At 42.5% G+C, this 24814-nt stretch overlaps 1 protein-coding gene across 1 annotated transcript in view; it reads right to left on the bottom strand.

The window, feature by feature from the left end:
* Positions 1-16943, bottom strand: part of LOC311520151 (broad substrate specificity ATP-binding cassette transporter ABCG2-like) — a gene marked incomplete at both ends in the record, with an annotated part of 37360 nt that extends 20417 nt beyond the window's left edge. Inside the window, 7 exons of the mRNA XM_084627422.1 lie at positions 504-620; positions 3244-3395; positions 8701-8858; positions 9929-10081; positions 14892-15006; positions 15596-15655; positions 16735-16943. Of these exons, the coding sequence (XP_084483548.1) occupies positions 504-620; positions 3244-3395; positions 8701-8858; positions 9929-10081; positions 14892-15006; positions 15596-15655; positions 16735-16943 (964 nt within the window). The remainder of the gene's footprint in view (positions 1-503; positions 621-3243; positions 3396-8700; positions 8859-9928; positions 10082-14891; positions 15007-15595; positions 15656-16734) is intronic.
* Between the last annotated feature and the right edge of the window lie 7871 nt (positions 16944-24814).

Raw genomic sequence — 24814 nt, forward strand, 5'->3', positions numbered from 1 at the left:
TACTCCTCTCCCAGGCAGATGAGACATCTGGAGTGCCTGTTGTTAATAGGCATGGTACAACTGCACAACTGGCAGGTCTTGAAGCCCAGAGACTTGGAATCTGGCATGAGGTGGGAATACCCTTGTGTACAGGAGGGGTGTTGGAAAGCTCTTAGTTAAGTCCCCCTCCCAACAGGCAAAGCAAAGAAAGTAAAGTTAAAAATTAATAAATTAAATCTTAAAAAGCTAAACGAGCTCACATAGTGAGTTAGGAGAAGCTATGTTGCATGAGGCACATGCTGCAGGTGCTCCGGCTCGCACCACAGTTAGTAAGAAGGAACAGAGTAATGGTTGCAGCCTCTTCACCTCTTATCCTTCACCTATAATAGCCAAGGGGTCATTAGGGGTTCAGGTGTGGCCATAACAGATACTATTCAAAAAGAATCCAATCTCACACACATGGGGTGCATGTGCATCATGAGCAGGATCAGCGTGGACAATCACTTGACCTCTAGCTCCCATACCTGATAAATTGCATTGACTGACAGATTCTGATTTGCTGAGTGTCACAGCAGTTGAGTCTCCATTAATGATATCCAGAAAAAAATCAGCAGGATTGTTGTATGGCTCGCATTCATAACCTGCAAAGAAATAATATCAGATCTCTAAAATAAGTCATTCAACAGATGGGAGAAATATGTTGCAATATTAAGGGTAATATTCTTAAATCTGTCTTAAAGGGAAAGCAATTAGATAGCCCACCATCAAAAGGTACCATCTAATGTAACAAGTCAGCTTCACCAAAGACAAAAATAGAATGGGCCAAAACTACAAAGTTCACATGTGTTTGGTTCTAGAATTTTATTGGTTCATTCCATTATGGAAATTGGATCAATGGCACAGTTCAGATTTGGATGATCATCGTGCTTTCAAATGCCTAGTCAAAATAGGGGCTTGAATGAGACACTGAGCTGTCTGAAGTCTATCCAGAAAAAACAGTGATAAATTTAGGGTGGCATAAAGCATCTAAAGGATTTGGAGGGGATGGTCCCTATTTTCACAACATCGGTGTACTGCTGGATCCCTGACTCCTTCTGGATTCCCAGGAAGCATTAGTAGCCTCAAGTGTCTTTTTTCCATTTGATTGTGAACATTTCTCTCTTTCACGAATCTCATAACAATTATCCATGCCTTGTGATTTCCTTATGGAATTATTAAAATATGCTTCCCATGGGGCTACCCATAAAGACCATTCAGAAATTATACTCTGTTCAGAATGCAGCTGCTCACTTATTTAGCAAGGTAGGCTGTACAGAGAACATTAGATCAGTTCTCCAAGGTCTGCAGAGGCTTCCTCCTCTTCATTTCTGGATGCAATTAAGGTATTGATAGTAATTGTTAGGATATAGATATTGAGGCCTGTCGGTAAAGGCCTGTACTCTAAGAATTTAGGTGTATTCTTATCACTTGGCTAGTTATAGAGGTATAAAAGAAAGAATCAAAATCACTGTCTGCCAGTGTAAGATCCTTCTCCTACTGTGACAGTCTGAGGCCCTGTTCTCAGGCTAAGGCCTTTGGCTAAGCAACAGAGGCAGCCATAAGCTGGGAAGCGACTGGTCACATCCTCACATTCCAAACTAGTCACATTGAAAGAAGGTGCTACTGGGCTGTTAGGAATACAATCCTGTCCTGATAGTGCCTATCAGCTCCAGAGAAAGGGAAGTGCCTAGAAAATGTTAAAGGAAACTTAGTTTGATAGTATCCTGTCTGGCAAGAACTCACTTACCAATAGCTGGGATGTGAAATCCTCACTTCTGTATTGTTTTGTCATTATAGTTCCCACTTTGCTATTGTTTGTCTGTATAATCTCTAAAAAAGAAAAGGAGTACTTGTGGCACCTTAGAGACTAACCAATTTATTTGAGCATGAGCTCATGCTCAAATAAATTGGTTAGTCTCTAAGGTGCCACAAGTACTCCTTTTCTTTTTGCGAATACAGACTAACACGGCTGTTACTCTGAAACCTGTATAATCTCTGTTTGGTTCTGTGATTGTTTCTGTCTGCTGTATAATTAATTTTGCTGGGTGTAAACTAATTAAGGTGGTGGGATATAATTGGTTACATAATCATGTTACAATATGTTAGGATTGGTTAGTTAAATTTCAGGAAAATGATTGGTTAAGGTATAGCTGAGCAGAACTCAAGTTTTACTATATAGTCTGCAGTCAATCAGGAAGTGAGAGGGTGGGGGGGGGGAATGGGAACAGGGAATAGGGGTGGGGAAATTGGAATCATGTTTGGCTAAGGGCAGGAATGGGAACAGGGACACAGGTGTAAGGCTCTGTGGTGTCAGAGCTGGGAAGGGGGACACTAAGGAAGGAAACTGGAATCATGCTTGCTGGAAGTTCACCCCAATAACCATTGAATTGTTTGCACCTTTGGACTTCGGGTATTGTTGCTCTCTGTTCATGCGAGAAGGACCAGGGAAGTAAGTGGGTGAAGGAATAAGCCCCCTAACAGTAATGTATCAAATTCTCAAAGATTTGGGACTTGGCTACCTAATGAACAACGTCTCTCTCTATGTGCATTCTTAACAGCTGCAATTGGCTGAGATGCTCTTGCTCAAAAGTCCTTATATACAAACATCCAGGATTTGCAGGCAGGATGTTATTAGTGGCTTGCCACTGACTCTGGAACATGCTTGCCCCATTGCTCTGACAGAGTCCATTAGACTATTCAGATAAACATTTTAAGCACATTATTTCACAACACTGCTAAGACTTTTGAATTAGGATATGTGGTTAGAAAACATTTGGTGGTTTAAAATATTAAAAATTGCTGTATCTTAATAGTGTTTATATCTCACAGTCCACTTTTGATGTAAGCGCTACAGAAAGATAATGAGCCTTGATGATTACATATGCCCACTTTGGTCCTGGGATATAAAGCTTTTATCATAGTCCATCATCTCAGAGGCCACAGTGACAGGGACTCATGTCTTAAATAAACGATATTTGCTACTTTTTTTAATACTGAATGCATTTTTAAACAAGATTTCATTCCTTACTTATACAGTAGGGCCCAGATCCTCAAAAGTATTTAGGTGCCCAACTTCCACTGAGATCAATGGGAGTTAGGTGCCTAATTACCTTTGAGAATCTGGGTCAAAATCAGTATAATATGCTGGGAGGCTAGAAGCCAACATCAATACAATGTGCTGGAAGACCACCACTGTGACTTTGAAAGCTCCCTTTGAAAGCTCACCAATAGATTTGAAGTACTGCAGAGCATTCCGAGCAGGGCCATGGTACAACAGGCTTCCTGCAGCCAGTAACGTCAGGCTATCAAACAATCTGAATATGGAGTACCGGGGCTGATGGAGTGAAAAGATAATCGTTTTCCCCTGACTTGACATCCTGAATGCAAAAAAAAACAAAAAAACACACCACAAAACAGGAGAGGAATTAAACATCTGCAACTATTCCTTTTCTCTTATATTTTCTTTCTGCTATGAATGGCTAATGCCACTCAATCTGAAGTAATGACAAGCATATCTGGTCAAATCCTGGAGTCCTCTCTCAATTTTTACTCAAGCCTTACTGATGCAAGTGCCCATTAACTTCAGTAGTAGCTTAAGTAAAAACTGAGTAAAAGAAGAATACGGACCTCAGAATTTGGCCCACTATCCATAAATTATTCCCTTATAATGAATTATTCTCATGATGTGTACCTAAGCATTCATTATTCTCTTGATGATTTGATATGTGAAACGAGGTGAAAGGCCACATATTTTCCAACGAACAATGTATAGAAAATAAATTCTTGTGCAAATATTTGTAACTTCTTGGGATAAGTGTCATATTGTTTTACAAGATATAATGGAGCAAACAAAGCAGAAGAAAGTTTAAAAGGGCCAAATCCTAAGGCCCTTAGGAGGTGGGACAAAGAGAAAGTAGGGAACATCAAGTCTTGGCCAGATTCTAAACTCCCATACCTACAGGACAAAGTAATGTAAGTTAATGCAGAAGCTTTTAAGTGTAAAGTAACTAGCAATGTTCTTTCTTCCATGAGGTGTGGCATTCCCTCACCCACTCCAAACACATGACACACTATTCAGAGAGCGGTCCCAGGGATATTGAGACCTGGCAGGGTAGGTAACTGTGGATGCATGAGATTTCTATATCAAAGTTTCTTTCCCTGGGCAGATCCTCCAAAAGGATTTGTTTGTTGGTCCAAATTCCCTGCCCCTTTTGGCACAGTGAGGGTTGTGGGACAGGAGACAAGAGTCTGACCCATTGTAGTGTGGCAGACTGACCTCCCACTGAGTCAGAAGGAGAGGATTCAGAGTAACAGCCGTGTTAGTCTGTATTCGCAAAAAGAAAAGGAGTACTTGTGGCACCTTAGAGACTAACCAATTTATTTGAGCATAAGCTTTCGTGAACTACAGCTCATTTCATTGGATGCATACTGTGGAAAGTGTAGAAGATCTTTTTATATACACACAAAGCATGAAAAATACCTCCTCCCACCCCACTCTCCTGCTGGTAATAGCTTATCTAAAGTGATTACTCTCCTTACAATGTGTATGATAATCAAGTTGGGCCATTTCCAGCACAAATCCAGGTTTTCTCACACACCCCCTCCCCCCATAAACCCACTCTCCTGCTGGTAATAGCAAACCTGGATAGAATAGAAATAGAAAACCTGGATTTGTGCTGGAAATGGCCCAACTTGATTATCATACACATTGTAAGGAGAGTGATCACTTTAGATAAGCTATTACCAGCAGGAGAGTGGGGTGGGAGGAGGTATTTTTTCATGCTTTGTGTGTATATAAAAAGATCTTCTACACTTTCCACAGTATGCATCCGATGAAGTGAGCTGTAGCTCATGAAAGCTTAAGCTCAAATAAATTGGTTAGTCTCTAAGGTGCCACAAGTACTCCTTTTCTTTTTGCGAATACAGACTAACACGGCTGTTACTCTGAAATCTGTCATTATGCAAGGCACTGCATTTAGCCATATGGAGTGGAAATCTATCAACTGCATGAAAAAACTTGTACAGATACAGACAGACATCATCTTCCTTTCCAAATGCAAACAGATGGACATCGTACCAAAAGGACTGAAGGTAAAAAATCCATTACAATCTACACACCACACAGACTATGCTGACAGCTTGTGCCACACGCTCTCAAAGAAACTGTGAAATCACCTGATCAACATCCTCTACAGCAAACAGAGAAAGATTAAGAATGAGCTCTCAAAAATGGATACTCTCTCATAAAAAACCAACCTTCCACACAAACTTCCTCGTGGCTGGACTTTACTAAAACTAGACAAGCCATTTACAACACACACCTTGCTTATCTACAAAAGAAAAAGGACACTAAATTTTCTAAACTACTACATGCCACAAGGGGCCACAGCAATGGTTCCCTCAACCCACCCAGCAATATTGTTAACCTATCCAACTATACTCTCAGCCCAGCAGAAGCAGCTGTCCTATCTCGGGGCCTCTCCTTCTGCCCCTCCACCCCCACAAACATGATACAGTTCTGTGGTGACCTAGAATCCTATTTTCGACGTCTCCGACTCAAGGAATATTTCCAACATACCTCTGAACAACATAGTAATCCACAGAGACCTCCCTACCAACACTACAAAAAGAAGGATTCTAGGTGGACTCCTCCTGAAGGTTGAAACAGCAGACTGGACTTCTACATAGACTGCTTCCGCCGACGTGCATGGGCTGAAATTGTGGAAAAGCAGCATCTCTTGCCCCATAACCTCAGCCGTGCGGAACACAATGCCATCCACAGCCTCAGAAACAACTCTGACATCATAATCAAAAAGGCTGACAAAGGAGGTGCTGTTGTCATCATGAATAGGTCGGAATATGAACAAGAGGCTGCTCGGCAGCTCTCCAACACCACTTTCTACAAGCCATTACCCTCTGATCCCACTGAGAGTTACCAAAAGAAACTACAGCATTTGCTCAAGAAACTCCCTGAAAAAGCACAAGGACAAATCCGCACAGACACACCCCTGGAACCCCGACCTGAGATATTCTATCTACTACCCAAGATCCATAAACCTGGAAATCCTGGGTGCCCCATCATCTCAGGCATTGGCACCCTGACAGCAGGATTATCTGGCTATGTAGACTCCCTCCTCAGGCCCTACGCTACCAACACTCCCAGCTACCTTCGAGACACCACTGACTTCCTGAGGAAACTACAATCCATCGGTGATCTTCCTGAAAACACCATCCTGGCCACTATGGATGTAGAAGCCCTCTACACCAACATTCCACACAAAGATGGACTACAGCCTGGTCCAGTCCACACAAGAGATCCACTTCCTGGACACTACAGTGCTAATAAACGATGGTCACATAAACACCACCCTATACTGAAAACCTACTGACTGCTATTCCTACCTACATGCCTCCAGCTTTCACCCTGACCACACCACACGATCCATCGTCTACAGCCAAGCTCTGCGATACAACTGCATTTGCTCCAACCCCAGACAGAGACAAACACCTACAAGATCTCTATCAAGCATTCTTACAACTATAATACCCACCTGCGGAAGTGAAGAAACAGATTGATAGAGCCAGAAGAGTTCCCAGAAGTCACCTACTACAGGACAGGCCTAACAAAGAAAATAACAACGCCACTAGCTGTCACCTTCAGCCCCCAACTAAAACCCCTCCAACGCATTATTAAGGATCTAGAACCTATCCTGAAGGATGATCCAACACTCTCACAAATCTTGGAAGACAGGCCAGTCCTTGCCTACAGACAGCCCCCCAACCTGAAGCAAATACTCACCAACAACCACATACCACACAACAGAACCACTAACCCAGGAACCTATCCTTGCAACAAAGCCTGTTGCCAACTGTGCCCACATATCTAGTCAGGGGACACCATCACAGGGCCTAATAACATCAGCCACACTATCAGAGGCTCGTTCACCTGCACATCCACCAGTGTGATATATGCCATCATGTGCCAGCAATGCCCCTCTGCCATGTACATTGGTCAAACTGGACAGTCTCTACGTAAAAGAATAAATGGACACAAATCAGATGTCAAGAATTATAACATTCATAAACCAGTCGGAGAACACTTTAATCTCTCTGGTCATGCGATTAGAGATATGAAAGTTGCTATATTACAACAAAAAAACTTCAAATCCAGACTCCAGCGAGAAACTGTTGAATTGGAATTCATTTGCAAATTGGATACAATTAACTTAGGCTTGAATAGAGACTGGGAGTGACTAAGTCATTATGCAGGGTAACCTATTTCCCCTTGTTTTTTCCTACCCCCCCCCCCTCAGACGTTCTTGTTAAACCCTGGATTTGTGCTGGAAATGGCCCACCTTGATTATCATACACATTGTAAGGAGAGTGGTCACTTTAGATAAGCTATTACCAGCAGGAGAGTGGGTTTGTGTGTGGGGGGAGGGGGGCATGAGAAAACCTGGATTTGTGCTGGAAATGGCCCAGCTTGATTATCATACACATTGTAATGAGAGTGATCACTTTAGATAAGCTATTACCAGCAGGAGAGTGGGGTGGGAGGAGGTATTTTTTCATGCTTTGTGTGTATATAAAAAGATCTTCTACACTTTCCACAGTATGCATCCGATGAAGTGAGCTGTAGCTCACGAAAGCTTATGCTCAAATAAATTGGTTAGTCTCTAAGGTGCCACAAGTACTCCTTTTCTTTTTTAGAGGGAGAAGAGCCACTCTGTGATCCCTAGTGGGCGGAGCCAGACTAGGCTCGCCCCCTCCTGCAGAAAGCTAAGGGGTGGGGCAGGAAGTATAAAAGGGAGAGCCTGTAATCCAGTTGAGTCTGAGCCAGAGAAGGGAGCAAATATCTCCTGGCTGCTGCAGCTTCCTGGAGCAAAACCTGCACTGTGCCTTGCCATGCCCTGCCACTGGAGGAGACTGACCCAGACAAAGAACTGCCAGGACTGCCACTCACCACATACGCCGAAGAGGCCACGGACAATCCTGAGCTGCAGGTACATGATAATGGGCAAGCAGAAAGTAGCCCAGGGATGGCCAGCTATGGTCCGGTTGTATTGCTGCCTGAATCCAGGTCAGTGTGTTGTGACTGGATTTCCCCCCTGACTCAGTGGAACCATTTGCCACTGTTAGGGCCCTGGGCTAGGACCTGGTGCAGTAGGGTGGACAGCTTCCCCACCTTGGGCCAAGGGGCCTGCATTTGTCTGCTGTCTGCCTGCATGAGGATGACAGACTGTTTGGTGTTCCACGCTGCCTGAAGGCCTGAACTCTCTAAGACTATTTGATTCCTCTGTCCTGGCTGAGGGCTGGAGCCCCGAGACTGTTTGTTTGCCCTACTCTCTCCTGCCAGAAGGGCCTGGACCCCACCGCTTGAATCACAACTTCCCTGAAATGGGGCAGTGCCCCTGTGATGTGGTGAGGCGGAGTGGCCTCTCACTGAGCCAGAGAGGGAGGGATGACCGCTAACGCACTACAGTAGCTGAATGCAGAATTAGAAGGAAATTCCATTTGTGGAAGCCTGCAGTTTCCCTTTCCTTACATGGGAATAACCCAATCATAAACCAATACATCAGGCTGTGACTATTTATATACTGTATCTGCAATTAAGATATGTTTAGAGAGTACACTTCTATCAAAGACCAGATAGTTCTTTCCCAGTGATTCCCTTGCAGTCACCTTTTCAGGAGCAACAAGACAGCATTGGCAGTGCTGGCATCTAGTCCAGTAGTTGGTTCATCTAAGAACAAGACTGCAGGGTCAGTAATGAGTTCCATTCCAATATTGGTCCTTTTTCTCTCTCCCCCAGATACACCACGAATAAACAGGGTGCCAACCTAGTGCAAAAGAAGCATCAGACCTTTAAAAGGAGATTTCTTTATTAATTAATTATTTTTTTATTAACATTCTCAAAATCCAGGAAAATATTAGGGCTAACTTCAGGTGTTAGATCAGAAATATTTACATGAAACAAAAACATTCACATGATTAAGAGACGAAATTATAGCAATGCTTCAAAAATGAACCAGTTTTCTAACAAAAAAATCCATTAAGATCAAGTTAAGATTGTAAATTTAGGTAGCTTTTTAAAAAGCGCCTTATTAGAAGGCTGTAAATTTAAAACAAGAAAAATCTGTCTCTATGCTGTTAATCCCCAGGACTTCTAAGCACCTCAGGATTAAAAAAAATACATATAGACCCATATTTACAGTGTGTGAATGGTGCCACAAATGGTGGGATGTCGGGGAGCAAAGTGCAGTTCTATTCTGAAAAGTGAATATGTAAAAATGCACTTTCTAAGTCAAAAGATCTGCTCCCTGCATGTATGCAAAGTCATATCTGGTTACTTTCAGGACAAAAATAATTTGTACTGCTTTTTACTCCGATGAGAGAGACTGAGATGTCATCTGTTCTTTTAACAGAATTATTTACTAACTTCCATTTGCTCAACCAATCCGTGACATCTGTACATCCCCCATTCACTGAATGAGATTACAGAAGTATCAAAAGGCATCATTTGATATGCAGTATCTTTATTATTGGTGATAATGTGCTTGAAAGAAAGAACTCAGCTTCATCTACAGAACCCAGGATTTAACTACAGAGATGGAAGTTAGAAAAAACACTTTTTAAATTGAACACATTTGATATAGAAATCACTGAGATACTATGTATAGAACATCACAATGCCATTTTTCAAGCTTCTTTTCAGAGTAGATGTATACATTAAGGTAGTCTTAACTCTGAATTTCCTGCTTTTCAAATGTTTGTTGATTGTAACTACAACATTCTAATGAGGTTTGTTTGTTAGTTAAATGTTATGTAATTACAGTGCTAACTTTCTCATACCTTAGCTTTTTGTTTGGTAATATTAAATACCATGTCATGCTATGCCATGTGTAGTTACCTTGGAATCTGCCACTTTGGCCAAATCCAGTTCCCTGATGATTTGGTTCACTCGTTCCTTCTTTTCCTGTTCAGCCACAGTACTTGGCAAACGGAGTGCAGCTGAGAACTCAAAATTTTCTCTCACTGTCAGGGTCCCCATAACCACATCATTCTTACAAGACACAAAAATATTAGCAAGTTTTAGAATCATAGAATATGAATTTGGAAGGGACCTCAGGAGGTCATAAGTCCAACCCCCTGCTCAAAGCAGGACCAATCCCCAACTAAATCATCCCAGCCAGGGCTTTGTCAAGCCTTACCTTAAAAACTTCTAAGGAAGGAGATTCCACCACCTCCCTAGGTAACGCATTCCGGTGTTTCACCACTCTCCTAGTGCTAAGGGGATTTCCACTAACTACTTACGTGAGTAAAATTACTTTTGTTTGAAAGTTAGGGCCCTAATTATCTATGGATCAAATGTGCAGTCCTTATCTCATCAAAACTTAAATAGGAATTTTGCCTGAGTGAGGACTGCAGGATTCAACCCTCTATCTATTAAATTACTGGCATAACTGTACTGGTCGGTGCTGGAACTAGGGGTGCGGTAGCACCCCCTGGCTTGAAGCAGTTTCCATCATAAACAGGCTTTACAGTTTGGTTCAATGGCTCTCAGCCCCCGGCTATACAAACTGTTCCAGTACCCCTGTAGTCACAATGTCCCTCTGTATGTTTTCCTATGTACTTTCTTGCATGCCAACCACTGACTCTACAGCAGGGGTTCTTAAACTAGGGGTCAGGACCCCTCAGAGCGTCATGAGGTTATTACATGGAGGCCGCGAGCTGCCAGCCTCCACCCCAAACCCCGCTTTGCCTCCAGCATTTATAATGGTGTTAAATATATAAAAAAGTGTTTTTAATTTATAAGGGGGGTCACACTCAGAGACTTGCTATGTGAAAGAGTTTTTCCTAATATCCAACCTAAACCTCCCCCACTGCAACTTGAGACCATTACTCCTTATTCTGTCATCTGCTACCACTGAGAACAGTCTAGATCCATCCTCTTTGGAACCCCCTTTCAGATAGTTGAAAGCAGCTATCAAATCCCCCCTCATTCTTCTCTTCCGCAGACTAAACAATCAGCCTCTCCTCATAAGTCATGTGTTCCAGTCCCCTAATCATTTTTGTTGCCTTCCGCTGGACTCTTTCCAATTTTTCCACATCTTTCTTGTAGTGTGAGGCCCAAAACTGGACTCAGTACTCCAGACGAGGCCTCACCAATGTCGAATAGAGGGGAACGATCACGTCCCTCGATCTGCTGGCAATGCCCCTACTTATACATCCCAAAATGCCATTGGCCTTCTTGGCAACAAGGGCACACTGTTGACTCATATCCAGCTTCTCGTCCACTGTAACCCCTAGGTCCTTTTCTGCAGAACTGCTGCCTAGACATTCGATCCCTAGTCTGTAACGGTGCATGGGATTCTTCAGTCTTAAGTGCAGGACTCTGCACTTGTCCTTGTTGAACCTCATCAGATTTCTTTTGGCCCAATCCTCTAATTTGTCTAGGTCCCTCTGTATCCTATCCCAACCATCCAGCGTATCTACCTCCTCCTCCTCCAGTTTAGTGTCATCTGCAAACTTGCTGAGGGTGCAATCCACACCATCCTCCAGATAATTTATGAAGATATTGAACAAAACCGGCCCGAGGACCAACCCTTGGGGCACTCCACTTGATACCGGCTGCCAACTAGACATGGAGCCATTGATCGCTACCCGTTGAGCCCGACAATCTAGCCAACTTTCTGCCCACCTTATAGTCCATTCATCCAGCCCATACTTCTTTAACTTGCTGGCAAGAATAGTGTGGGAGACCATGTCAAAAGCTTTGCTAAAGTCAAGGAACAACACATCCACCACTTTCCCCGCATCCACAGAGCCAGTTATCTCATCATAGAAGGCAATTAGATTAGTCAGGCATGACTTGCCCTTGGTGAATCCATGCTGACTGTTCCTGATCACTTTCCACTCCGCTAAGTGTTTCAGAATTGATTCCTTGAGGACCTGCTCCATGATTTTTCCAGAGACTGAGGTGAGGCTTAAATTTTCCTTTATTTATACCATGTTACAGTATTGTAACGAATAAGGATTAACTTCTGCAGGAAAGGAAAACTACACAAGACCAAAGTTCACAAATATGATACCTGTGATGCAAGAGTCCAACAGAGCTTTTCCATCAACAAGCAATGTCTTTTCAGATTTATGCCTCATCCTTTATAATTAAATGCTCTCTTTACTTTTGAAATCTTATTAACATTGTTTAACTTCTCACGGTGTTATCTGTGCTGAGGGATTTCATGCCCATGAACTCGGGAGATTCCCCAGCACAGAGAAGTCCCAACATCTAGTGGTCTGTTTCCTTGTGCTGGAGAATGCCTGTCTGTGGGAACCCCTCAGGAAATAAAAGCCCAAACCCTTAGTGGATTGGATTCCCAGTGCTAGATAATCTAAAACCACGTTTGGGGTGGGGGGGATATGATAGCGGTCTGTAAAATCATGACTGGTGTGGAGAATGTAAATAAGGAAGTGTTATTTACTCCTTCTCATAACACAAGAACTAGGGCCAGCAAATGAAACTAATAGGCAGCAGGTTTAAAACAAACAAAAGGAAGTATTTTTTCACACAACGCACCGTCAACCTGTGGAACTCCTTGCCGGAGGATGCTGTGAAGGCCAAGACTATAAGAGGGTTCAAAAAAGAACTAGATAAATTCATGGAGGATAGGTCTATCATTGGCTATTAGCCAAGATGGGCAGGGATGGTGTCCCTAGCTTGTTTTCCAGAAGCTGGGAATGGGCAACAGGGGATGGATCACTTGATGATTACTTGTTCTGTTCATTCCCTTTGAAGCACCTAGCATTGGCCACTGTCAGAAGACCGGATACTGGGCTAGACGGACCTTTGGTCTGATCCAGTATGGCCATTCTTATGTGGGAAACCCCAGGACAGGGAAAGTCCATCCTCTGAATGCATGAAGTTTCACCACGTTAGGGAATCCAAGACCATGTCTGGCAGGTATTCTCCAGGATAGGAAGTGCCGCCCCCAAGAGTGGGAATGCATTGTGCTGATGAATCAAAGGCTATACATAGTATGGATTCACCAGGGAAGGGAAATGATGTCCACTGATATGGAGTTTTCCTGCGCTCTGCCTATAAAGTCAGAGCCCAGCTAACTCCGTTTGCCAGCTGGACCTAATCTCTGCAAAATGAGGGGAGGGCAGTAGTCTTTCCCTAAAAGATTATGGTACCTAGTTTGGAATTGCGGGAGAGAGTGGTCCTCTGTGGCAGCTCCCCAAAGATGGAAAAGGCCAGCTGGCTAGCGCCAAATCATATCAGCTGAAAAGATGGAGGAATGTCCATGGAACAAGCCCCACGTGGAGAAGCATAGGAAAGATGGGGTACAAAACATTGGTTTTGTGCTGATCCCACATTAATGTTGACTCTGGGAGGAGTAATTTCTCAGAAAAGGTAAAGTATGTAGAACCATTTTCTGATCGCTGTAGCATTGGTCAAAATAACTTCATGGATTTTAATGGAGTTACTCTGGTTTACACCTTTATATCTGGGCCCACAATCTGGCACGTAGTATCCAGATGGTATTTTAGCTAGATAGGATAATGTTCAGATTTAAGATAGCGAACAGTTGGAGCCTGAACTATATGACAAAGTCTTTTTAAATGGTGGTCTCTCAAATAAGACTCCAGGAGTTTGCTGAATTTTAAGTCTCTTTAAGATCAATAATTTTTTTAAATAAGAAAATTCAGATAACTTACAAGCTTTCAAAGTTAGTTTTTGGTCATAAATGGTTGATCCATAATCTGCTGCTACTCTTCCACAAGCCAGCCCGTCAGCCCTCCACACACACCCCCCCCAAATTTACTGGGAATAATTAGTCGACTATAACTCCAATATGGTCCCTACTCTGGACAGTCCCTACAACAAGTCACACTCCCTCTCCTCATAACTAGACCTGAAAAGCTATGTCTACACTGCAGCTGGAAGTGAGCTTCCCAGTCAGGGTAGACAGACAGACAGCTAATTCTGCTCAAACTACTGTGCTAAAAATAGTAGTGTGGACATTGCAGCTCAGGCTTTCAAAATCACTTGACCCCCTCAGTCTGAACTGAAGTGACTAGTCTGAATCTCGTCCAGAGCTGCAACATCCACACTGCTATTTTAGCACACTAACTTGAGTGAAGCTAGCTAGGAGGCTAGTTCCCAGTAGCAGTGTGGACATACCCTAAGGTCTCTCTAGGATATTGCACTTGGAGGCAAAAAGAGCAAAGCAGAAATCTGAATACAAAAGTAATAACAGGACAAATGAAAAAACTGTATAATGTAGATAATTTTGTACAAAGTTAACACAGTTGGACCCTTACCCTGACTGACACCTCAAGACAATACTGTAATAAAAATAATATTGAAATAAATGTAAAGGAGACACATCTGAAACAATCAGCAACTGCAGGTCATTTTCCTGCAAATTTTCAGCAACAATTAAAAACATAACAATTGGGTTGAAAATAAGAGAAGGATTTCATTGTTTTTAACATCTTCTTGTAGTCTTTGAGGCCAATGAAAATAAATTCAAATTCAGGTGAAATTCAGTCAGGGTGATCCAATATAATAACCAAAGTGTAGTAGAAAATGGAAAAACTACCGAACATCACATGAGGTGTTCGTTTACAATAGGAAAAAAATCATCAAAAATTGGGACATTAGAAAAGGAGTAAGAAACACTACACTGGTTTCTACATTTTTGTATCAGACTCTTTTGTCAGTAAATTTTATATCATAATTCTCATCACGGGTCTGTATGAATCAATTAATGGTTATTTTTAATCCAGATTGTGTCTGTCTGTCTCTCTGTCTCTGGAGGGAGGTTAAAACAGTAAAGGCAGGTAGTAACTGCAGGCTCATTTACCTGTACCACATATCCAGAGATGCATTTAAAATTGGCAGGCCGAGGAGCTCCATTTATCAAAATCTCTCCAGAGAGTCCATGAGGATCTTTCCTTGCAGCTAAGATATCCAATAGCCTAGAAAAAGAAAAATCAGGCTCCCAAAAGGGTTCTGAAGAATAAATCTTTGAACCGTGGAGTAGGTGGAAGATAAATTTGGCATACAAATCCAGTTAACAAAATGTGTTGCACATGCAATTTTGATGCTGAAATGCAAGCTCATTTTGTCTCCTGTGACAAGATCTGCTCACCCAATAAGCAGAGGTGGAACTGTCAGGGTTAGGGCTCCCTGATTTTTAGGGAGCCTTTTTGCTGGCCCTGGCAAAGGTTTGAGCAGCCTATGAGCTGCTGTAATTTATGCCAGCTGGAAAAGTTTCCAAAACTTAGATTTACATGACAGATTTTGTTTGTACACCTAAATCAAGTAGCTGAACTCCAGATACCTTATTTTTGAGCATGGAAATCTGAGTTATCTTTTGGGTGATAAAGATACAGTTTGAGGCATACTAATTAAGAGTTTGGGTTGAAGCCACTTTGAACACTTGGCTCTTGTGTTCCTAATCATCCATACTATAAGTATGCAGGCACATTTTCTGTTTGGCATGGTTTCTCAACATGAGGAATACAGATAATGTAAAATAAGTCCTTTCATTGCTTCAACACTTACGAAGATTTGCCACTGCCAGTGGGTCCCAAAATTGCATTAAGGCCAGGTCTCATAATCCCACTGCAAACAAAAGCAACATTTCCTGAAGTCACTGTTTTATTTGTAGACTAATTCATTTAATTTGAAAGCCTTGTTTGTCTGTTGTTGTAAAACAAAATCCTTTGGGAACTGGTGAAGTTCCTCAGCTATGTGAAATCAAATTACTTGCTAGAAAAAAAAATGTTTATAATTTTTTAGTTTTCAAATATACAAAATTATATTTCAATTTTAGAGGCTTTTTTTTTTAAGCCACATTAAGCTCCTCTTTTTCTCCCGAAGTTCAGGTCCAATTGCATACCTACTTTAGTATGGACATTTACACATTTTTCCTACGGACTTACAGTTGTGCCTACAAACTGGTGACTTGCACACAAACCTGACTAGGCAGCTATTTGCCATCAGAACTAAGATGGGCCTTGAGTTAAGCACCTGCAAACTGGTTTTCAAACTCTCAAATACATCAGGTTTCAGAGTAGCAGCCGTGTTAGTCTGTATCTGTAAAAAGAAAAGGAGTACTTGTGGCACCTTAGAGACTAACAAATTTATTAGAGCATAAGGTTTTCCACTGTATGCATCCGATGAAGTGAGCTGTAGCTCACGAAAGTTTATGCTCTAATAAATTTGTTAGTCTCTAAGGTGCCACAAGTACTACTTTTTTTTTTAAAAAAATACATCAGAGTTTCAATATGAATCACAAATTCCAACTGAACTGAGATTTCTTTGCTGTGCTGCAAACAATGCTTCTGTATAAGGGTTCTAAACTACCAGCTCAGATAATTAACTTTTTTTTCAAATTATCATACAACATTTATAAAAGTAATAATGCATCCAACTAGTAATATATTTGTACAGAATTAAGTTTAAATTAAATAACACACAACTGATGTTGTAACCCTCTTATGTATTAATGTATCAATATCGCATTATGTTTTATAAAATACAAAAGTTAACATCCAAAGTGTGAATTCAAAAACTGTATTTCTTACAGTAATTTCTTCAGTCATTCCTGAATCTATCTCTTGGACGTTGACATGAGGTTGTTGACTAAGTTGTATGAAAAAGAAAATTAACGTACACTAAATATTTTTTTAAATACGTACTTGATATCTTTCAAAATTTCTTTAGTAACAGCTTTTTGACAACATAAAAAGCCACTCTTCACTTTCACTCTGTAGCAGATGTTGTGAAAGGTCACAGTGGCTTCTGCAGGAAACTTTTGCTTTTCTATAGAGGACAGTTTTTTCCAAGGGAAGCCATTGGTACTTGGTTCTGATATCTGAATACTGCGGTGTGGCTGGTTCTCTGTCATTCTGGAAGGATGCTTCTGTCGTTTATAACAAAAATACTTATAGTAAAAGTTACCATAAGCGCATTCACAATATAAAATCAATAGAAACAAGTACCTGAAATATAATGTTAATGTTTTGTTGTTGGATAAACCTACATGTATGGTAACATTCACGACACTCTCATATCCTACTGATTCCTCTTTTTTAAAAAAAAATCAACTATACAATAACAGCAAGATTTCAGTCAATCACGGCATACTAAGACTGAAGCAGGGACTAGCAGCTATAAGCCCTCAGCGTTGGGGCTCCCAAGAGCACAGGGCAGACAGGACTCACCTCCACCTGCAGGAACCTCCTCCAGCTGAAGGAAGTGCTTGCACGTGGAGGCTATAGATTTATATAAATCAATGTAAAGAAATGGTAATGAGACTAAAAATAAATCAACCAAACCAAGAGTTATAAAGACTCAATTGTTTTACAGTGATTTATTTAATTTGAGTATATATTTATATTTGTAATGTTGTATTGACTGAAGTGCTTTTCATACAGACCATTTTTTGCACAGTATTTACTACTGCTTAACTTTACTTTAAATAAGAACTAAAAACATTTCTATAAAGGGACTGAGAGTTATCTACTTTCTCTATAGCTTCTCTGCAAGGATATTTGTATGTGGTTGGGGTGTAGATGGGGGGGTTGTATGGGTGGGGTGTAGGTGTAAATGGGGGTGCCGTTGTGTATGGGTAGTGTGATGTATGTATTTGTGGGGTATAGATTGGGTTAGATGTGTATGGGGTAGATATAGGTGTATGGGTGGGATGTAGGTGTAGCTGGTGAGTTTAGGTGTGTATGGGTGGGGTGAGGTATGTGGTTTGGGTGAGGTGTAGATGGGGGGTTGTATGTGGTTGGGGTGTAGGTGTATATATGGTTGTGGTGCGGACGGGGTGTAGGTGTGTCTGAGTGGGTCGTGGGGGGTTGTATATGGTTGGTGTGTATGAGTGGGGTGTAGATTGGGGGTTGTGTATGGTTGGGGTGTAGGTGTATAGATGGTTGTGGTGCGGACGGGGTGTAGGTGTGTCTGAGTGGGTCGTGGGGGGGTTGTATATGGTTGGTGTGTATGAGTGGGGTGTAGATTGGGGGTTTTATATGGTTGGGGTGTAGGTGTATAGATGGTTGTGGTGCGGACGGGGTGTAGGTGTGTCTGAGTGGGTCGTGGGGGGTTGTATATGGTTGGTGTGTATGAGTGGGGTGTAGATTGGGGGTTGTATATGGTTGGGGTGTAGGTGTATAGATGGTTGTGGTGCGGACGGGGTGTAGGTGTGTCTGAGTGGGTCGTGGGGGGGTTGTATATGGTTGGTGTGTCTGAGTGGGGTGTAGATTGGGGGTTGTATATGGTTGGGGTGTAGGTGTATAGATGGTTGTGGTGCGGACAGGGTGTAGGTGTGTCTGAGTGGGTCGTGGGGGGTTGTATATGGTTGGTGTGTATGAGTGGGGTGTAGATTGGGGGTTGTATATGGTTGGGGTGTAGGTGTATAGATGGTTGTGGTGCGGACGGGGTGTAGGTGTGTCTGAGTGGGGTGTAGGTGGGGGGGTTGTATATGGTTGGGGTGTAGGTATGTCTGAGTGGGGTGTAGATCGCGGGGTTGCATATGGTTGGGGTGTAGGTGTGAGGTTGAACCCCTCTCCCCGCAGCACAGTTACCGTCACCCTTAGGTTGCACGGCTCAAGGGGTAGGTGCTCCTTGGATTTTCAGCTGCTGCTGGACCCCGGCCCCGCTCCACTCCCGGACTCAAGTCCGCCCCTCCCTGCGGCAGCGGAGCGCCTCTACCCCCCCCCCCCACCCCCCCGGCACTGGCCTGCGCGGCAAATGGGCAGGCGAGGAGGATGCGCGGGCCGGCACGTGGCGAAGTAGGCTGGCGGGTGCTCGGTTCGCGCCTGCCCATTCCCCCCGTTCTTACTTCTCAGGCAGCCCCGCTCGCCCGCGCGCAGCTGTGTAATGCCTCCCCTCCCCCGCCCCCAGCCCGTGCAGCGAGTAACGGCTTTAACGGAAGCCACTGGCGGCTGCCCCTGGGAGCGCGCGCATGTTTCAACGGCCCGGCCAGGGACGCAGGCACCTCGCTGTTTGTTCTCTGCCTGTGCACCGGGGGGCTTGCTCTACGCGCCAAGCCGCGCTTCTGCGCGCTTTGACCGCCCCCCTCCCCCCCGCGCCCGCCCGCTCCATAAAAGCGTCTGAGAAAGAGAGCACGAGTGTGGCTAGTGCGGGGACTTCTGTGCAACTGACCAAATGGAAATAGAAAATCCCCTCCAATGTTTAAAAATAAACATCGGTCTCATGCACTGAAATTGTATTTTTATCTAGAGAAATACATTCTGCCAAGGGTAGCGATGTGGTTATCTTGGAAAGCTGTGCAATAAAATCCAATATTCTCCTTTTAATATTACCCATTTGTAGATATGTGAGGCCAATTTCAAGAACCGCGTGTAAGTGGTTGGCTCTAACAACAAAAGAGGGACTAGGAAAATAATTCACTGAAATCAAGAGCACAGTCAGAGAAAAGCTTTATTTATGAGCATGGTACAAACCCATCGTCATTTGCTAAGGAACCTGCTGATTTTAAGGCCACAGCATTGGTGAGCTATCGGCTACTTTGATGGTAATTTACCTTGATTGTGATAGATGATTTTTAGAAGCTTTGCATAATAAATATCAATGTTACATACAAGTTTGCTTCTGTTATAGAGGAATATATCATTTGCATAAACTGTACAGTTCAGATATCTGAATGGAGATTCTGACAAAACAGCTTATTTTGTGAAAGGTCTGAAGGAAACACATAATTAAATAGTACACAGTATTATTGAAATCAGTTCAATGAACGTTAAAAGGTACATTTAATATTTTAATTAATGGAACAAACACACATAATATGAATAAGTAACAATCAGCTATACCACCCAAAAATTGTGTCAGCCACTTACATTGCTGTGTGACTGACCATTAAGTCCCAAAAAGGTTAAAAATAAAATTTCAACCATTCAGAAACCAGCTTATTCATAGATGCACAATATGTTTTTAAAAGACTGTACTTTCCAGAGATGACTTGCTGTGACTGAACGAAGTAAACAGGTGTGATCTCTATGCTAGTCAGAATGTCAGTATATTGGATAGTGCAACAGTGAGAAACCATCATTGTACCAGCATCCATCAGACACCGTTATGAAACAGTGTTATGAAACATATGAAACTGTTACGTTATAAAATCAGGTTTCAGAGTAGCAGCCACTTTAGTCTGTATCTGCAAAAAGAAAGAGTACTTGTGGCACCTTAGAGACTAACAAATTTATTTGAGCATAAGCTTTGGAGAGCTACAGCTAACTTCATTGAATGGATGCAGTAGAAAATACAGTGGGGAGATTTTATATACACAGAGAACATGAAACAATAGGTGTTACTATAGACACTGTAACGAGCGTGGTCACTTAAGGTGAGCTATGACCAGCAGGAGAGCGGGGGTGGGGGGAGAAGCTTTTTGTAGTGATAATCAAGGTGGGCCATTTTCAGCAGTTGACAAGAACATCTGAGGAACAGTGGGCGGGGGGGGGAATAGTTTTACTTTGTGTAATGACCCATCCACTCCCAGTCTTTATTCAAGCCTAAGTTAATTGTATCCAGTTTGCAAATTAATTCCAATTCAGCAGTCTCTCGTTGCAGTCTGTTTCTGAAGTTTTTGTTGTTGAAGAATTGCCATTTTTAGGTCTGTAATCGAGTGACCAAAGAGATTGAAGTGTTCTCCGACTGGTTTTTGAATGTTATAATTCTTGATGTCTGATTTGTGTCCATTTATTCTTTTACATAGAGACTGTCCAGTTTGGCCAATGTACATGGCAGAGGGGCATTGCTAGCACATGATGGCATATATCACATTGGTAGATGTGCAGGTGATCGAGCATCTGATAGCATAACTGATGTGATTAGGCCCTATGATGGTGTCCCCTGAATAGATATGTGGACACAGTTGGCAATGGGCTTTGTTGCAAGGATAGGTTCCTGGGTTAGTGTTTTTGTAGTGTGATGTGTGGTTGCTGGGGGGCTGTCTGTAAAAAAGGACTGGCCTATCTCCCAAGATCTGTGAGAGTGATGGATCGTCCTTCAGGATAGGTTGTAGATCCTTGATGATGCGTTGGAGAGGTTTTAGTTGGGGGCTGAAGGTGATGGCTAGTGGTGTTCTGTTATTTTCTTTGTTGGACCTGTCCTGTAGTAGGTGACTTCTGGGTACTCTTCTGGCTCTGTCAATCTGTTTCTTCACTTCAGCAGGTGAGTATTGTAGTTGTAAGAGTGCTTGATAGAGGTCTTGTAGGTGTTTGTTTCTATCTGAGGGGTTGGAGCAAAGGCGGTTGTATCGCATAGCTTGGCTGTAGACAATGGATCGTGTGGTGTGGTCTGGTCTGGATGAAAGCTGGAGGCATGTAGGTAAGCATAGCGGTCAGTAGATTTCCGTCATAGAGTGGTGTTTATGTGACAATCGCTTATTAGCACCATAGTGTCCAGGAAGTGGATCTCTTGCATGGACTGGTCCAGGCTGAGGTTGATGGTGGGATGGAAATTGTTGAAATCATGGTGGAATTCCTCAAGGGCTTCTTTTCCATGGGTCTAGATGATGATGTCATCAATGTAGCGCAAGTAGAGTAGGGGCATTAGGAGACAAGAGCTTAGGAAGCGTTGTTCTAAGTCAGCCATAAAAATGTTGGCATACTGTGGGGCCATGCGGGAACCCATAGCAGTGCCGCTGATTTGAAGGTATACATTGTCCCCAAATGTGAAATATTTATGGGTGAGGACAAAGTCACACAGGTCAGCCACCAGGTTTGCCGTGACATTATCGGGGATACTGTTCCTGATGGCTTGTAGTCCATCTTTGTGTGGAATGTTGGTGAAGAGGGCTTCTACATCCATGGTGGCCAGGATGGTGTTTTCAGGAAGATCACCGATTGTCAAGGTTCCTCCCCCACTCTGAACTCTAGGGTACAGATGTGGGGACCTGCATGAAAAACCTCCTAAGCTTATCTTTACCAGCTTAAGTCAAAACTTCCCCAAGGTACAAAATATTCCACCCGTTGTCCTTGGACTGGCCGCTACCACCACCAAACTAATACTGGTTACTGGGGAAGAGCTGTTTGGACGCGTCCTTCCCCCCAAAATACTTCCCAAAACCTTGCACCCCACTTCCTGGACAAGGTTTGGTAAAAAGCCTCACCAATTTGCCTAGGTGACTACAGACCCAGACCCTTGGATCTTAAGAACAATGAACAATCCTCCCAACACTTGCACCCCCCCTTTCCTGGGAAATGTTGGATAAAAAGCCTCACCAATTTGCATAGGTGACCACAGACCCAAACCCTTGGATCTGAGAACAATGAAAAAGCATTCAGTTTCTTACAAGAAGACTTTTAATAAAAATAGAAGTAAATAGAAATGAAGAAATCCCCCCCTGTAAAATCAGGATGGTAGATATCTTACAGGGTAATTAGATTCAAAAACATAGAGAACCCCTCTAGGCAAAACCAAAAAAGATACACAGACAGAAATAGTTATTCTATTCTAGTTATAGAATTAGTTATAGAAATAGTTATTCTAGCACAATTCTTTTCTCAGCCATTTAAAGAAATCATAATCTAACACATACCTAGCTAGATTACTTACTAAAAGTTCTAAGACTCCATTCCTGGTCTATCCCCAACAAAGACCAGCATATAGACAGACACAGACCCTTTGTTTCTCTCCCTCCTCCCAGCTTTTGAAAGTATCTTGTCTCCTCATTGGTCATTTTGGTCAGGTGCCAGTCAGGTTACCTTTAGCTTCTTAACCCTTTACAGGTGAGAGGAGCTTTCCCCTGGCCAGGAGGGATTTCAAAGGGGTTTACCCTTCCCTTTATATTTATGACACCGATGGATTGTAGTTTCCTCAGGAAGTCAGTGGTGTCTCGAAGGTAGCTGGGAGTGCTGGTAGCGTAGGGCCTGAGAAGGGAGTCTCCATAGCCAGACAATCCTGCTGTCAGGGTTCCAGTGCCTAAGATGATGGGGCGTCCAGGATTTCCAGATTTATGGATCTTGGGTAGCAGATAGAATACCCCTGATTGGGATTCCAGGGGTGTGTCTGTGCGGATTTGTTCTTGTGCTTTTTCAGGGAGTTTCTTGAGCAGATGGTGTAGTTTCTTTTGGTAACCCTCAGTGGGATCAGAGGGTAATGGCTTGTAGAAAGCGGTGTTGGAGAGCTGCCTAGCAGTCTCTTGTTCATATTCTGACCTATTCATGATGACAACAGTACCTCCTTTGTCAGCCTTTTTGATTATGATGTCAGAGTTGTTTCTGAGGCTGTGGATGGCATTGTGTTCTACACGGCTGAGGTTGTGGGGCAAGTGATGCTGCTTTTCCACAATTTCAGCCCGTGCACGTCGGCGGAAGCACTCTACGTAGAAGTCCAGTCTGTTGTTTCGACCTTCAGGAGGAGTCCACCCAGAATCCTTCTTTTTGTAGTGTTGGTAGGAAGATCTCTGTGGGTTAGTATGTTGTTCAGAGATGTGTTGGAAATATTCCTTGAAGTCAGAGACATCACAAATAGGATTCTAGGTCACCACAAAACTGTATCCTGTTCGTGGGGGTGGAGGGGCAGAAGAAGAGGCCCCGAGATAGGACAGATTCTTCAGCTGGGCTAAGAAAATCAGTTATGAAACATGGCTTCATACTTTTGATAAATGCCTTTGTAGAAAATACACTGTAATTATATGTTATCTGTTATATCAGTATGGTTTGAACTCACACATGATAGCTGGGTTTCTCCCCATGACTTTAGGAAACAGCAGTAGCTAAAATATAAATAGAATTAATGTCAACAACAAAGGTCTGAGACATTTGGAAATTTTAAAACTGCAGCTGACCTGATTTATTTTGCTAGTAACCTAAAATCAAGAGGAGGGAGGATTTCCGTAAAGAAAATTAAAAATGGTGGGATACGAGCGTTTAGGACTTCAGGGGAAACCATGCTGCAGTGTATTACAACCCATGGGCATATAAAAGGGGTCTTCAGTTTTTTCAAAAAGTGTTTTACTGTTGCTTCACTAATGACAATGCATATGTTCTCAAGCCCCAGACACAACCTTTTCTGTCCACCATTGAGAAAGACATGAACACATCAGTGATAATGAAAACCAAACTAACACTATTCCCAGGTACATTTGGGCACAATCCTGCAGCCCTACTGACCTCAATTGAACACTAAGAGCTGCAGAATTGGGTTCTTTTTACATGCTTTTATAACTTATTAACACATTTTATTTCATATTACAAATTTCACAGAGAGAAAATGAGTCAGTAGCAGGACTGGTGGTGACCAGTTTATTTATGGATGATCTAGAAGAAAGTAAATGTTGAGACAGTAAAATTTGTGGCTGACAGAAAATTATTTAAGCTAGTCAAGACTAGAGAGGATTGTGTGCAATTTCAAAAGGACCTAACACACTTAAATAATTGGGCCACACAATGTTAAATAGAATTCAGCATGGACAAGGGCAGTAATGCATACTGGAGGGAACTTCACATACATAGTGACGGAGTTTAAATTGTTACCATGTGAAAAATATGAAGGCAGCTCATTGAAGAGGTACAACAATGGAAAAAATGTTAAGATGTTAAGCTCTGCTAAGATGGATAGTGGAATACAGAAAGCATTGTAATACCATCATAACCAGATAGTACATCCTTTGAATAACACATTTATTTTTGGTCACCACATTAAAAAGACACACTATAGCTGCAACAGAAAAAATTGCAACAGAAAAAATCCTAAGGACAACAAAGATAATTTCTTGCACAGGAACTGAGAAGCCTTCCATTC

Source organism: Lepidochelys olivacea (genome assembly GCF_965140295.1).
Source record: "Lepidochelys olivacea isolate rLepOli2 genome assembly, chromosome: 4".
NCBI lineage: Eukaryota > Metazoa > Chordata > Testudines > Cheloniidae > Lepidochelys > Lepidochelys olivacea.